The sequence below is a fragment of the Lathamus discolor genome, chromosome 7 (assembly GCF_037157495.1).
Source record: "Lathamus discolor isolate bLatDis1 chromosome 7, bLatDis1.hap1, whole genome shotgun sequence".
NCBI classification, from domain to species: domain Eukaryota; kingdom Metazoa; phylum Chordata; class Aves; order Psittaciformes; family Psittacidae; genus Lathamus; species Lathamus discolor.
The window spans coordinates 20,125,870-20,140,929 of record NC_088890.1 but is presented as its reverse complement, the minus strand read 5'-3'; the positions used below and the strand labels follow the sequence as shown (position 1 = coordinate 20,140,929).

Here is a 15,060-nt window from a genome sequence, read left to right as displayed (position 1 = left end):
ACTCTTGGTTTCATGAGGGGAATGAGCAGATGTCCAGGCAGACAGACTGGCAAACTACAGATGAAGAGAGACAAAGGCTCTAAACCTGCTCTTTTTTTTTCCTCAGCACATCTCCACACGTATCTCCTCTTGTACAAGCACAGACAGACACATTGCTCTTCCGCAGATGGGAAGCGTCAGCCAAAATGAAGTCCTGGTACCCAGACACAAAGGCAAATGCAAAGTTTCAGAGGTCTCCTGGAGCAGTACACATCATCCCAGAGACCTTACAAGAGCAGCAAAATTCGTATCTCCTAAGAAATACTCTATCCAATCTCCAGAAATAACGGTGACTCGGAAGTGGGCCCATTCCATCACAGTTTTAGACCTGCTGAAGCACATGGAGGGCGGAGGGAAGGCCGGAAGAGCAGCTGAGGTGTTGCTTCCTACTGGCTTCCCAACGCTGACCCTGGAAGCAGAGCTGTGGTAGCTGCGAATGTGCCTTCCCAGCCCAGGGAGCAGCAGCTGAACCCACACAGCCTGACACCCCTGCACTGGAGAGGCTCCCTCTGACTCCCATGGGTGCAGCCTGCCTCCAGACAGCAACATCGACACCAGCTACAAGTCATCCTGCACCCCCTCATGGTTGGTTCCAGTATAAACCCAAGGACATCCTGTCCACTTTATATACATACATGAACAGCTGAAATGGTCTGGAATGCTCAAAGGTTAGAATGCACAGATCTACACAATATTACACCTGCCAGAAATCAACGTAAAAAACTTGTACAGCACATGATACAGTCCCTCTAGCTGCCAAAAAACATTAACTGCAATCACCATATTACAAGAAGTCATCACTAACATACTGAGAACTATTTCTTTTTCTTTTACATCATCATTACTTATACAGTCATTTAAAAAACTCATTTTTAAACAAGTATACAGTTTTCACTTTATAATTAACTGGTTAATAAAATTCTGTGCAAAACAAGCCAGCCTCTAGAATTAAGTGAATTTATTTATCCATTTATTTATACAAAAAACCCAAAAAAACAAACAACTCAAAAAAAAAGAGAGTTCTTTCAGAAATGTGTCTCCTTTTCTGTAATGGTTGAAATGGCTCCATCTCCTTTCAGTTTGGCATCGCAGTCGTTTATTGCTGCAATGTAGGCTCCTCCTCCAAGCTTCCCTCTCATTTTCAGATCTGAGCTGGGTGTAATCAGCTTCCTGAATTTCTAGAAAATTGGAGAAGATGGGAGCCATTATTTTTGCCTTGATGACAGACAGACATTTCTTAAACAGACTGACTATAACCCCCTTTCTCTCGTATTTCCACTTCTCATTTCCCTGTTCCAGGTACATCCAGAACACTGCATGCTCCCCAATTCTTTACAGATCACACCAGACCGAATGCTAGAGGATGAAGGTGAAGTGAATTTTCATGCTGATTCAGAGTGTCATCCCCTGCCGTAAAGAAGCTCAGCTCCGTGCTCTGGGTAAGGCCTGATCTGTGGGTGCATTATGTCTCTCATGGTATAGTCAAAGGATATACACTGAAAAGATACACAAGAGACCACCGAAGTGTATCAAGCTACGGTAAAGAGCAAAAAGATGGGTGTTCATATGAGAACTTCCTCATTTCTAGCAACGTTGCTGCTCTCAGCTCGGGGGCAGAGCTGCTGCAGGAAGTTGGCTTACTGAGAAGTTTGCAGCTGTGACTAAAACCCCCTCCCGTGTTCAGGTATGGAAAAGCGAACAACCTGTCTGCCGTGCTTCAGACTAAATGGACTTCAGACAAAGTCTATTTACTTGCAGAGACAGGGAAAGGTTGATGCATTAAGGAAACCATGTTGAGGTTTGTGCAAAACTTCCTTTTTGACATGCTAAGACAATTATATTGCAGACAATTAATTTTGTGGTTATATACCCATAGCAAAGGTTTCCTAGGTACTCTCCAGGCCATATTTAATCGGCCTAATGGTGTCATTTCAACATGGACTGCCATGTTGGATGCCTTTTCCATTCAGGAATGCAGTACCTATTGCAACGAGAGGTACTCGGATACATTTAGATGTCATACCCTTTGGCTCTGAATGGAGGATTATCTTGGCAGTGTGGGTACACACTGAGACAGACCTTTCCAAAGTGCTGGGTAAATTAAGGAGCCCCAGGCACCCCAGACACAGAACTTCCTACAGCCTTGTTCATCCTGTTGGCATGATCCATGAGAATATCAGAGAGACAGAGAAAGCACAAAAGGGGCTGAATAAAGGCCCTTCCATACATGTGTCGAGATAGGAGGAGGCAATACAGAGTTACCTCCTTCCACTGACTAGAATGTAAGGGGCTCCAGACAACAGAACTAGGCTTTTCTGCAACATGAGAAATCCCAAATGGGGGCATAAGGCTTATATTCTTGTTTCTTCCATTACAGATAGTCATCTTCGCTGTCCTTCTTTGAAGAAAAAGTCATAAATTTAATAATCTTAACCTCAGCCTGGACCTGAGCTAACCTGATACCAAATGTTAGTAAACAGCACTGAATATTTCTTTCTGCCTGTATTTCTCACTCAGATAACTGTAATCAGGAAAACTGTATACAAGGCGTATGTGAGGTTTGCAACCCAGCTCCCAGAGGAAAATCCTGCCAGCACAAACATTAGTCACCGAAGCCATGAAAGAAGACAGCTGACCAGAATGAATGGCTGGTATAACCTTCTTGAGGGATTTAGCTGATGTTACAGACATTTTAAGCTACAAACTGAGCAGGAACTGAGCTCCTTAAAGCCATAGTATTGTTTAGTTTGCCACAGACCACACATTCAGAAGAAAACAGAGAAAATTCATATCCCTCTTTCTACCAGTGACTGAGAGGCCTAACCCGAGTTGCCACCAGAAACCACAAGTGGTATTTATTCTTCTATTAAACTGTGCTTAGTCTCCTGAGGTGGGGGCTCACACTCCAGTCCCATTCCTTCTTTTGGTATTACCAATCTGAAAATGTATCTTACCCCTATGAAAGTGCCTTCTGTCTTCCACAGCTTAATGCACATCCACAGGGGGATACAGATCATGGACGAGAGTGCCATCATCCACCCTATGCCGTAGCCCCAGTCAGGGTATATATACACATTGTTGTATTTCAGAGGCTTGTATTTCACCAGAAAAAAGATGAAGATTCCCTGAAAGGAGCAGAGAAATGTATTAGTGGCATTTGACAAAACACTGCCTGTGGAACAAGAAAATGATTGGTTAGGCAAGGCCTAACCAACCTAAAGATGGAAAGAAGAGGGAAGCTTTTCAGTCAGAGAAACAAAACAACCAGCAGTGTCTGCTTTTATGGACAGCTTAAATAACACGTCTCAGTAGCTTCCACAGAAACGAACAACCTTTAAAGTTTAAATCCTATTTACCTCTCGATGACAATAAAACCTGCACTTTGATAGCAAACAGTACCTCGGCAGGAAAGCCTAAGTTTTGCTCCCACGAAGCAGCTGTGATTAAGTAACACAAGCTGTGTTCTCTCCAACCTGTCACAGTGATAAAGGAAAGCCAACATTTTCAGAGTTGCCCTAATCCGCTGTCTGTGTTTGCAGCTCTGCAGGCCAGAATCCTCACAGAAGGATAATACAGCTGTCTAAATCCAGCAGGCGTCTTATCAAGCAGTTTGGACCATTTAAGTTTATGAAATATAGAAAAGCTACTGTGGACTTTCTCCAAAGTGGTGAAAAGGGTGTACAAGAGCAAGAGATACTGAGTTCATTTATGGGTTGGTGAAAATGAGTCAGAAAGGTACCCAAGTTTGTGAATGAACTGGCAGAGCTCAAGGGAACCCCACTGGTGCCCCAGCATCTGTGGGTTTGCAGCCGCTATCATTTATGTGTTGGACAACTGGAAGGTTTTAGCATCTAAAGCTCAAGCACTTGTAGATCAAATGTATGTGCAAACTGGTCATGCTCCTTTTGTACTTTTGACCCTGTTGTGCAGCCACAGCAGACCACCAGAGCTGGCACCGGCACTGCTACCTTGTGGCAGGGCAAATTCCTTCCCCTTCTTCACGCATATCAGATATGCTTTTGGCCACTACTTTTGCCAGAAGAAAGAAACTGTCCTGTCTGAAAAAAGGTCTACTTACCCAAAGAGAGAGAAGGAACAAGGCTGGAGCAGCCAGGAAACCATCATGAGTCTGGAGGAGCTTGAGTTATGTGGGGTAGACACTGGGTGTAGCAGAGATGCAGTGATGGAGTGAAAAAAAGCCTCCATTGTACTGGCAGATGTTCATGTAGGGCCCTGCTTCTTCCTATTATTGTGTATACTAAGAGTTCTCACAACTCACATATCTGGCAGATCCTACGGGGTGTTTTTTAACTAGGACATAAGCTACGAATCAGGAGATGTTTTTTCTGAACTAGCAGCAGCAGCAACATTCTGGAAGTAAGCACAGAAAATCCTCTTTGTGTTTAACCAAGTTCCTTGGATGCTCTGTACTTACTGCGCAAATCCCGGGAGTTAGAACCATCCAGCACCATTTGATCAGCGACAGTGGTCTGTACCCAATCATGTCTTCAATGTTTTCATAAAAGCGATTGCTGCCTACCCCAGGAAACAAATGAAAACCAGAGGTAGAATGGACGTGGAAGAGGTTGCATTGGTCAGTATTCAAAACATGAAGAGAACAACAGTGTTTCTGACAGAGCAACAAGGGCTGCTCTGTCTTTCCCTGAGGCTGTGTCTTTCCCTGACACTTACATCTCTGTCATCTGCTCCATACTTGCCAGAGAGATTGCTGCCCACATCTGGATCTGACCATTGTGAGCAATGAAGTGGTCAAGCTGTCAAACAGAAATGGCTTCTGGGCACTAACAGCCTGAGCAAAGGCGGTTAAAGTGTATCTATATGCTACAAGCTTGTGTGTGAATCCCTCAATAGCTGGGACTGAAGGTCATACTGATAGTCTTGTGGGTGCAAAAACTGCTGGACCACGTAACCGTGAACATCCGTGGTGGTTCGCTTTTGGCTTTGCTGACAGACAAGCAGCAGAGGGAGGGACGCTGCTATGTCCCTCCCTGTGGTAATGAGGCAGGAACTCCAGCTCCCCTGGATATACCTGTGACTGTCAGCAGTGGGAGGGAACATGCCCCGAGGAAGGAAGGTGCAGGTCAGTCCTAACAAGGACTAAGGGGAAAATAAATAAATACATCTATTTCACTATCTCTGTTATTTAGAGTGGGGAAAAAAGGCATTACTGACTTATGGCAGGGCATGGGAATGTGGAGAGCCCCATTCCATAAGCGTACAAGGCTCACACATTGCTTTTATGCAAATAGAAAACTTCCATAAAACCTGAAACCACAGCAGTTTTCAGCAACTCACCGTAAACCCAGCCTATACAGACACATTCAAATATGGCAACAAAGAGAAGGCACATGCCACTAGCTGCATAAGAGTCAAATAACTGAAAGACGTACATCCCACCCTGGAAGACAAAACCAGATAAAGGAATAAAGCTATTGTGTTGGCACCAGTAGCAGTATTTCATAGCAAATATGGCTTTAATTACACAGTCCATCTGTTGGTTCCCTGGCAATCTTCCTAGTAAAGTTGGTTCCTTCCTGAACAAAGTACATTAATTTCTCACTGATTTCTTACTGTGAAAGATTTTTGCTTCCACTTGAGGTTATTCCCTTGACTGGCAGTAGACATTTGCTTTAAGGTAGTAAATGCTGGAGTGAACAACATTTGACTTGATTCCAAGATGCTCTCCCACTTCCCTGCCTTTTTTCAACTTCATTTGTTAACACATCAAGCTGTAGACATCTACAGGTGCTTTTGAACTCCAGATCACTGCACATGAAGAAGCAGGTTCTTGGTTTTGTGTCTGTGCTATTCAAGTGCAAAGGAATTAGTTAAAATATGGGGAAAGAAGGCAAAATCTGTAGCTACTAGAATCACTTTCCAATGGCATAGGGACTGTAAAATGAGTAAATCAACCTATGAAGTTTGGGTGTAGCTCACAGCCTTTAAGCCACATTACTGAGTCATTATTTGACACCCCCCCAAAAAACCCCCCCGAGAATCACCCTGACTCCAACAGGTCTTTAAAACATGCTTTCCTACCAAGTTAAAAGTTGTTCTCCAAATGGCTTTACAACAGCAACCTCTGCCCTTCGAGAAAGGAGAGCAGGCCCAAGCTTTGCCCTGCACCAGCAAAACATCCCTGCACCACGCACACTGCGCTGTCAGCGTCCTGCCACCCTCTGCAATCAGTAGTGCCACAATACCAACCAGCAGACACACGGTGGCCCTTGGCCATTAAAGCGGCCAGGATGAACGTTCAGTTTAGGAAGCTGTTTTCTCTGCCTCGCCCCCTGATACAGTGAGGCTCCAATGGTCCAGCAAGCAATATGGGCAGAGGAGGGTGGGGACTCTGCCCCTCTCTCTTGAGGCCTTGAGAGGAAAACTGCTGATACAAGTCATGCTGTAAAGCAACCACTAAACTCCTACCAAGTACCAAAGGGTCCCAGAGTCCTCCCCCAACCTGGTACCACACGCAGAAGTAGCAGAGGTGTTGTATCATGAACTGCTGGATGGGCTGACACGCTCAGAATTTCTAGTTTAGAGCATCCCAAAGCAAACCCCCTGCTTTGGAATAAAAGATTTATTTCCTTTATTTTGTTTTCCTGTCACTCTCCCTGAAGCAGTTGCTGCTCAGAGATTGGCTGCATTGACTGACCTGGCCTGGTGACATACAAATCAAAGATGTCTTTGTTTCCTGTTTTCACTCTACTCCATCTTCTTGACTGATCTATTAATCCAAATAGGTCTGCCCATAGTAAGCAAGCAGAAACCATAGTCAATAGAGATGGCTGGTGCAAAGCAGATGGAATTTCCTTGGCTACGTAAATTGGATTAAAGTACTTCCTAAGCCCAGCTGAAGAACTGAGGATACATTCCCCATTTCAGCTGTTCCACAGTAGTTGAGAGTAGTTGAGGAGAGCGTCTCAAGTATTTTGTAGTCACATTCCTGACAGCGAAACGTATATATGGCAAACATTCTTGCATTTTACCTGTTACAATTATAAACAGAAGCCCGTTCCCTTTTCTCTGCAGCAGTACAACAAAGCACATCTTACCTCAGTTAACATTATTAGGCCGATGAAGTAGGACACAATGGAAAGGCCAAGAATCAACAGTTCTCTTCGGTAGCCCCTTCGGAAGATTTTTGGGTACATATCTACAACAGCTGTCACCAGGCTTTCAACACACACGAACTGCAACGAATGATAGGAAAGCACAACTGAAGTATGAGTCTCATCTGGGACTTGGATTTGCTACAGAAACACTTCAAATATCTTCTATGTTCCCATCACAGAGACTGAATGATCCCTGAGGACATTCTGTAAGCAGAAGCTCAAACTGAGAGAAACACCATTTCAGAATTAAAAAGACCAAAGCTATATATTTCCAGTCCATAATATTATCCCAGAATACATTTGCCCTGCAGCAGAGGGATTACATACATTAACTCTTTCAAATGTGTCTTGAATGGGACTTAAATAGTGTACAAACCACCCACTGGATTGCAGCAGAACTGCACTCTGAGCACCCTGCACTTGTTATCACTCACAGGAGCAGCTGCAGTGCTCTGCACCTTCAAACACTGCCACAGGAGCTGCAGGGGTTTTGGAGAAGTTCTCTTCATTTTACAGAAGAAAGAAGCTCCACAAAGCTATTAAGCGCCCAAGCCAAGCAGAGCTAGTGAGGGAGGGGAGGAACGTTCTTATTAACTTTGAAACTCAGCAGAAAGCAAGAGGCTTGAGTTCTGACTCAGGGCTCTGGAGAAGGTTTCTAAAATAGGCACCCAAACGAACGGCCAGAGGTAGGCAGTGCAAAGCCTGCCTCACTGCAGCAGTCACCAGCAGAATTCAGGAAATGACCATTTTAAAAGACTTTGAAAAGAATTGTTTGATCAGGAAGAAGAGTAGTTACAAAAACATTCAGTTTAATGTCATGCAAAACAAGCAGTGAAAGGTATATACTTTAGAATATACTTATTCTACAGCATACGGTCATAAACTTTCTGCACCAAGTCATGCTGAGAGCTGAGCTGCATGCTAAAACTGCCACCTTGTTCATCAAACACCTTTCATAATTTTGATGGTCACACAGGAAGAACAACTTCTATGCTGTCACTTTGCTGCAGAATATGACTACACATTCCTTGCTATGGTATCTTGAAGTATAAATACACCCTAGAAACTTACACTATCACTGATACTCAGTTTCAAAATTCATTGCAAAGTGCTTTAAAAATGGGGAAAAAAGGCACACTGGTATTTACTGACCTGTGAATTTTAATCACCCATACTTAAGTTCAAGCTAATGGCGGTGTTCATAATGAAAGCTGATTCAGTGAATCAGGCTGAATCAGTGTCACAGGAAATCGTAAAATAATCCGCATCCACAAGATTTGAAAGATTTAAAATAAGGAACTTGAATGACGGTTTTATGCATGGAATTAAGCTAGGGTTCATCCTTTCATCAGATGAGATGCTGTTTCCATCATGGATGCTGCCATACACATGCTAGGGGATCTGACAAATTATTTAAACAGCATTTGTTTCATACCTGACTATCTAATCCAAGGAATATGAGCATCATAAAGAACAGAGCTGCCCACAGAGGAGAAAGAGGCATCATGGTAACAGCTTTAGGGTAAGCAATGAATGCAAGTCCTGGTCCTGAAAAGGAAGAAAGGAAACAGTTTACACTTGTGTACTGGGTCTGGCTGAGATGAAGTCAAATTCCTGCACTGCAGCCTGTGGAGAACTGTGCTGAGGGTCTGTGGGTAGAACAGCACTGCCAACAGCAGCCTTAGGGCTGCCACAGCACCCTTTATTAACCTGTCTTTATCTCCAGGCACCAGTGCTCTCCCTTTTTCTCTTCTTGCCCCCCGTCCCATCCCACCAGGGTGGGTTAGTGACAACAGTGTGGACGCTCAGCTGCTGGCAGAGGTCAACCCACCACAACTTAACTGTTCTTTTATGGCAGAGAGAAGCTAAATACAGTATTGACCAATTTGACAAACGCTACATCTCCAGTAGTCTAAATATTTGGTGATAAGGCTAATCAGTAATGAAGACTTGCTTGGCACATCAACTCTGCCTACATCCTGTCCAAACGTTTGAAGGTCAAGAGGAGTACCTCTGCGCTCCTGCTGCAGTAACTTCAGCAAAGACCTGTCAGCACACTCCAGCTGTTGCACTGAACAGTATTTACAAGCTCCTATAATTTCCAGAGTTGCTGCAGTCCTTTAGCCTTTCCCTATATAGTTTCTATAATAGTACAAAGCCAATTGTCTTGAGGGCAGTTTTCCTGCTAACCTTGACTAACTTCCTGAGAGCCGTTTCTCCTCTCAACAGTTCAGCATTATACTGCTTTCCTTTCTGGTGGTCCTCCTTCTTGTTCTGTCCAGTTTTAAGTGATGCTTAAAGATGTGACATCCACAAAGGTGTTAAAAAACTCTTAACTTCCATTGGATGCCTAACTCCAAGGGATGGTAACGAACATTAGGTGGTTCATTAAAAGCCTTTGTGCCTTTCTGGACTCAAAACAAGAACTTTTATACTTAATCAACCAGAGTGTCTCAGTGTATGTCCCTGGGAGAAAAACTTAGTGACATTACGAGATGGCATTAGCCATGTGACTGTTAAGAGATCTCTGTCTGGATAGGACACATTAAGCAAGACTTTGTGGCACAGACCCAGTGTTCTGACAGCAACCTCTGGCATTTTTTAACAACTCTGAAAACTGCTTTTGGAACTTACCTGATTCTGCAACCTCTGCAATGGGCACGCCTTGCTCATAAGCCATAAATCCAAGAACTGAAAAGATAGCAAAACCAGCAACAAAGCTTGTGCCACTGTTCAAGCAGCAGAGCATGATGCAGTCTCTGAAAATATAAATAAGAAACATTTGTACAGTTGATCTCCAGAGCCTGGCTTGCTTCCGTCTACTGAGCTGCAGGACTTAGAGCACCTCATGCTGCAGGACATTAAGTTGCTCATTAAGACTAAGCTCCCAACTAATATTATCAGTCAAGTATAACTATTTGCAGGAAGAAACCATCACTATACCCTTGTGTGTTTTAACTGGTTGAATTACAAACCTGCTGCTATTCACTACTGTTCTTTGATAGATGCTTTAAAAATGTGTAAAAATGCTGTAAGAATGGTACTAAAAATAAAGTCTCAATGGTAGTTGCAATAATGCGTTCCAGAGGATATGAACTCATTTATAAACTCTATAAAGTTGGTATTAATTTGTTTCCTGGAAAAAAAACCCTATAGTCAGATCTTAGCTAATCCTATTCCAGTTACAGTATATTGGCAATATCTTTTCATACAAAATACAACTCCAATTTGGTTTACAGACTTTTTGTAAGAAGCTGTTGTAACAAAAACCACCAAACATAGTCCAGGAAGTACGTATACGCCTAAAAAAGTGCCTGACAAGCAGGCAAAGACGGTGCAGGGACGCTGATCTCTCACACCTGGGTATCCTACACATCAAACAATGGCAGTTACAAGGCCAAGGTGAAGAAATATTTCTTTCCCAGATTGGAAATGTCACAGTAGTAAATCACTGTGAAGAAAGGGAAAATGGTCCTGCAGCAAGGTGCAATCTTTCCCCAGAGCCCAGTGAAATATCCTTGTTCATCCTGCTTTCAGACAGCACTTGAGGTGTGACAGCAATGAGCTGGGAATGATTTATCCTGACAGTCAGCCTTTTAGGAGTGTTTGCTGCGAGAGCTGTGTACTTGAGAAAGTAATAATCTAACCTACATGCCTGAACGTACATGAGGATGCCAAACCTGAAACAATATCCAAACTGAAACCCAAGGCAGACCTGTAGTTCTGTTGAGCCTATACCTTAGTCTGCTTTATTCCCATCCTAAATCTGAAGCAAATTTTTGTGCAAGTTGTTTATGAGAAGAAAATACCCTGTAAAATCTAACAGCTTCTGAATCCACATCTTCAGTGTAAAGTCCTATCTTTGTCATAGATTGGTAGTGACAGTAAGAGGCAGTTCATATTCTGGAAGTCCTGGCACACATTCCAAGCAAAACCCCTTGGCAGTCTGTGTAATTTTTGATCCTTTGGTGGAGGGTGGGGAGAGCTCCTGCTTCAGAGGGATGGATCTGGCTGCTCACTGGTTGTACAATGCCTCCCATTTGAAACAGTGCGTTTTCTGCAGGTAAGATTTATTTTAGACAATTCCCAGGCTTCAGATGCAGCCCAAAAAGGAAGATTTTTCTTTTTATCAGGTGAAGGTTGGGGCACTTCATATTCTTCCAAACTAATGTCTTGCCAATCACCTGAATAATTCAAGACATGCATTCCTTATCCTGTCCCTGGCCTGGCAGCCACGATACTGCTGAAAAATTATTCTGCCTTCCTTAAGGAGCTTCTTAGAAGAGCCCACAGGGCCTTTTCATCCCTCCGGTTACTTCCTTACCCTCATGGATACCCTCAAGACCAAATCCCATTCCTCTTCTCCTTTTGATAAAGGCCACATCTTTGTTTCTGAACAGTTTTGTCCATTTGTTGGCAGCCTGAGAAATGACTTCTTTGTCTTCTGCACCCCAGTGGCAATCTGCCGTACTTAGGCTCACACACAGCTCTTGTCCCACCACAGTGTCAGGCTCCAGGACACAGGAACGGTGCTAGAATGAGACCAACCGGTGCTTCCCCTGGTGGGGGCGGGGGGAGCTGTGCAGTGTGCTGCAGGGAGCTGGATCCACTCTGCAAACCCAGAGCCGCATGAAGCAGAAACAGGAAGATTGTCCTCTCCTATCTGCTGGGGCTGTCTGACTCTACTTACACCACTTTAGGCAGTAGAACATTTGGAATTTGGGCTGTCAGAGCCAAGCAAAGTCCAATTTAAGTTGCTGCTAAGTTACTTCGCATGTTTAGATGGCAAAGTACCTGTACCTGCCACTGGGTCGCTTTGCAGACGTTCAGCAGGTGGATGCATCTGTGTCTCTGTGGTTTCCAGTATCCCAGTTCCCTCTCTGTTTGGAGGGTCCTGCTGTTTGCTGTTTCTCTGACAGAAGCACAAATTATTGCCAAGATACCGAAAGAAGGTGTTTGCTAAAACTGTCTTCTGAACTCTTCAAGTAAACCTGTAATGTAGAATGTACACACTCACCCTGTGGGGGATGAGGGCTCTGTTTGGGGTTCTTTCGCTTTTGGATTGTAACTGTTCCTTTATGGAAAAATCAAATTTTAATTCTCTGTCTGGAGGTCAGAATGGACTCAGCATAATCAAACTCTCATTTACTGCCTTCTCTTAGAAGCTGTTGAATAGTAGAAAAACTGATTCCGTAACTACTGACGACAGAAGGAAAAAAGTAGTGGTTGTGTTCTTGCCGATGCTGGTAGAATGGAATGGGGATTCTGTGTGTCACCTCCTTTTGACATTGGTTCAGGAAACATTAAAATCTGTTGAAGTCATTAGCAATTTCCTTACTGATTTCTATAAAGATAAGCAATTAAATGCTCTCCATTTCTCCTGTGCCCGAGTGAGGAGCCAGTCGATTGTGGCAGAAAGGGACATTCAGACCAAACTCAGGTGACTTTTAATAATAATCTTTTGTAGGATTTTTTTTTAAAGCAGATATTCATTATACAATCAAATATTGTACGTACATGCAACTGTACATATATTTACTTCTGTATATTATAGATGCAATTGTGTATGCCTGTGTCTACTGAGTGGCTTGTGGCTGTGCAAGGGTCAGGCATGATCAAAAGGGATGAAAACACCAGATTTCGGAAAAGAGTTCCTCTGAAACAATTATATGAAACATTATAGATCTCTGTTCTACAAGAACTTGAGCATGTGCTCATCTGCAAATAGCTAAAGGAAAAGGAAAAGTACTTCTGAGTGATGTATGTGGATGTTTCCATCACCAAAACTAAATGTAGAAGTGTGGAAGGTATTACCTGTAGCAGTTGTTATTATAGTTGTTGTAGCTTCCCAGAGCTGTCAAGCATCCCAAGCAGATCGCATAAGAGAAAAATATCTGTGTTCCAGCATCCACCCACACCTGGAGACAGAAACGAACCAAATGGCGAAAACAGGTCAGGAAGGAATCACCTTCATGCGTGTCCCGTCTGCAAACCTGCAGAGGCAACTGCAGGGAAACAGTGTCCGGCAAACCTGTTATACATCACAGCCTCAAAACAAGTATGCCATGGGTTACATTGCTGTCTCTTTCCCAGTGGCACAACCAAGGAGTAACTCAGCTGGTCTTCACAGGTTCAACCTAACCTACGTAGAAGGAGACACAGAATTTCTGGAGAAAGAACCTCACCCAGTGTAAGTTCTTTAATGGATTTATTAACACTACAGGGTGTTAGTAACAGCAACTGGATCACAATCTTCTGCATTTATCTCATTCTTACTTCATAATTATTTATTCAAATTTAAAAATGTAGTGTTAAAAAAACACTCTGAAGACAAAAGCTGCCATTCATAGATGACATTCAGATTAAGCTGGGGAAAGAGAAGGGACAACTTCTCCAGGGAAAGGGTTTTTAGCAGTACTTAATGGCCCCAGTTAGGCACTAGGATCTGGTTGTTCTGGTCACTGTACAATTAGTGAATAAAGGTTCTATAAAGCTTAACAAGTAAATGGCTTTATAATAGCATTATGGCAACATTTATATCCTGACATGATGCAAATACTAAATTCTAAATCAGAAAATTAAAAACCAAACCAGGAGGCATGAGCTGACCCAGTGCAATTATTCTTCTCACAGTAAGCTCAGAACATTAATATAACATGCCATTTTGTTGACTTCATAAAGACTCCAACAAACCAGTTCATTTCATTTGACTACAGGCTGGGTGTGTTATTACTGGAAGTGAATATACTCTTTTCACTCCTGATCTTGCCACGAGAGCAATGTGGAGAACCCACATCAACACAGCTGCACTATTATTTCCAATCCAATAAATTCTGACTCCTGGTTTCCTGGGATAAGAACTCTGTAAGGCTGGGTTTTTTAAAGCAGAGCAACCAAAGTGCTTTTCAGAGGAGTAATAAAATAGTGGCTGATAACCTGGGGCAATAGCTGTGTAGCCATTAGCTACTGTAAGTTTGAGACAGGAAAGAGGTAATGCAGGTAATGATTTCATGAATAATAATAGTAATCAAATACTCGTATGAAGGGGATGTATTTGTTTTACATGTGATCAAGCGGGACCTTGGTCTCTGGATTTATTAAGAGTGTTTCTGTTTAGGAATAACATTAGGATCACATTTGATTTGCATCAGTGGCTTAAATGGTTTCCTTGCTGTCATACCAAATAAGACACAGCTGGTTACATCTCAAAGTTTCACCACTTGGTAAGGAAAAAACTGCCCAGAGAAAGCCTTTTGACAGACAGGCTCTTTAACGAGAACAGAAGCTCCCAAGAAAGCTGTAAGTAGCATAGGTCAACCGCGAATGCACAGTCCTCTTAAACAGAAACAAAAGCTAGGGAACTGGATCAGCACGGGGAGAATCTACGCTTCCCTTCCACCTCAAGTTCGGCAGAAGCCATTGTGGCAGTGCATTGTCCAGCACTTAGATGAGCAAGAGCCTTTCCTGCTGGCATTTGCCAGCTCCACACAAGTCTGATTATTCCTTGGACAGCAAGTCCTCTGGAAACGGGGGCAAAGAAAAATTGTACTCTGAAGTGAGAACCTTCAGAGCTGCTGGAGAGAACAGGAACAGAGAGCACACTCCTCTGGAGGTCCTGTGTACCTGCCTAGAGAACGACAGAATTCTGGCCATAAGAGATGCTATTTCTGTCAAAGTAAGAAAGTCTTCTCTAAAGACCATGACATCTGACTGTGATTAAACATAAAAAGTGGCAAATACCTTATGAGAAACATGTTCTGTAACCAAACGTTCGCATATTCTATAGAGGTTGAATCAGATTGAAAAGCCCTTTGGTCCTTTGTGCACTATATGACATCAATCCAGAAATCCCAGTGTAACTTAAGGGCCAATGTTCAAACATGAA

The 15,060-nt window shown here is 43.1% G+C and overlaps 1 protein-coding gene across 1 annotated transcript in view; it reads right to left on the bottom strand.

Moving 5' to 3' along the window:
- Positions 1-349: 349 nt before the first annotated feature.
- SLC6A11 (solute carrier family 6 member 11) overlaps positions 350-15,060 on the bottom strand; it is a 95,644-nt gene continuing 80,933 nt past the window's right edge. The window contains exons 9-16 of the mRNA XM_065687004.1: positions 12,990-13,093; positions 9,810-9,934; positions 8,611-8,723; positions 7,116-7,253; positions 5,356-5,458; positions 4,475-4,575; positions 2,994-3,164; positions 350-1,217 (exon numbers count right to left, since the gene is read on the bottom strand). Of these exons, the coding sequence (XP_065543076.1) occupies positions 1,065-1,217; positions 2,994-3,164; positions 4,475-4,575; positions 5,356-5,458; positions 7,116-7,253; positions 8,611-8,723; positions 9,810-9,934; positions 12,990-13,093 (1,008 nt within the window). The 3' untranslated portion in view covers positions 350-1,064. The remainder of the gene's footprint in view (positions 1,218-2,993; positions 3,165-4,474; positions 4,576-5,355; positions 5,459-7,115; positions 7,254-8,610; positions 8,724-9,809; positions 9,935-12,989; positions 13,094-15,060) is intronic.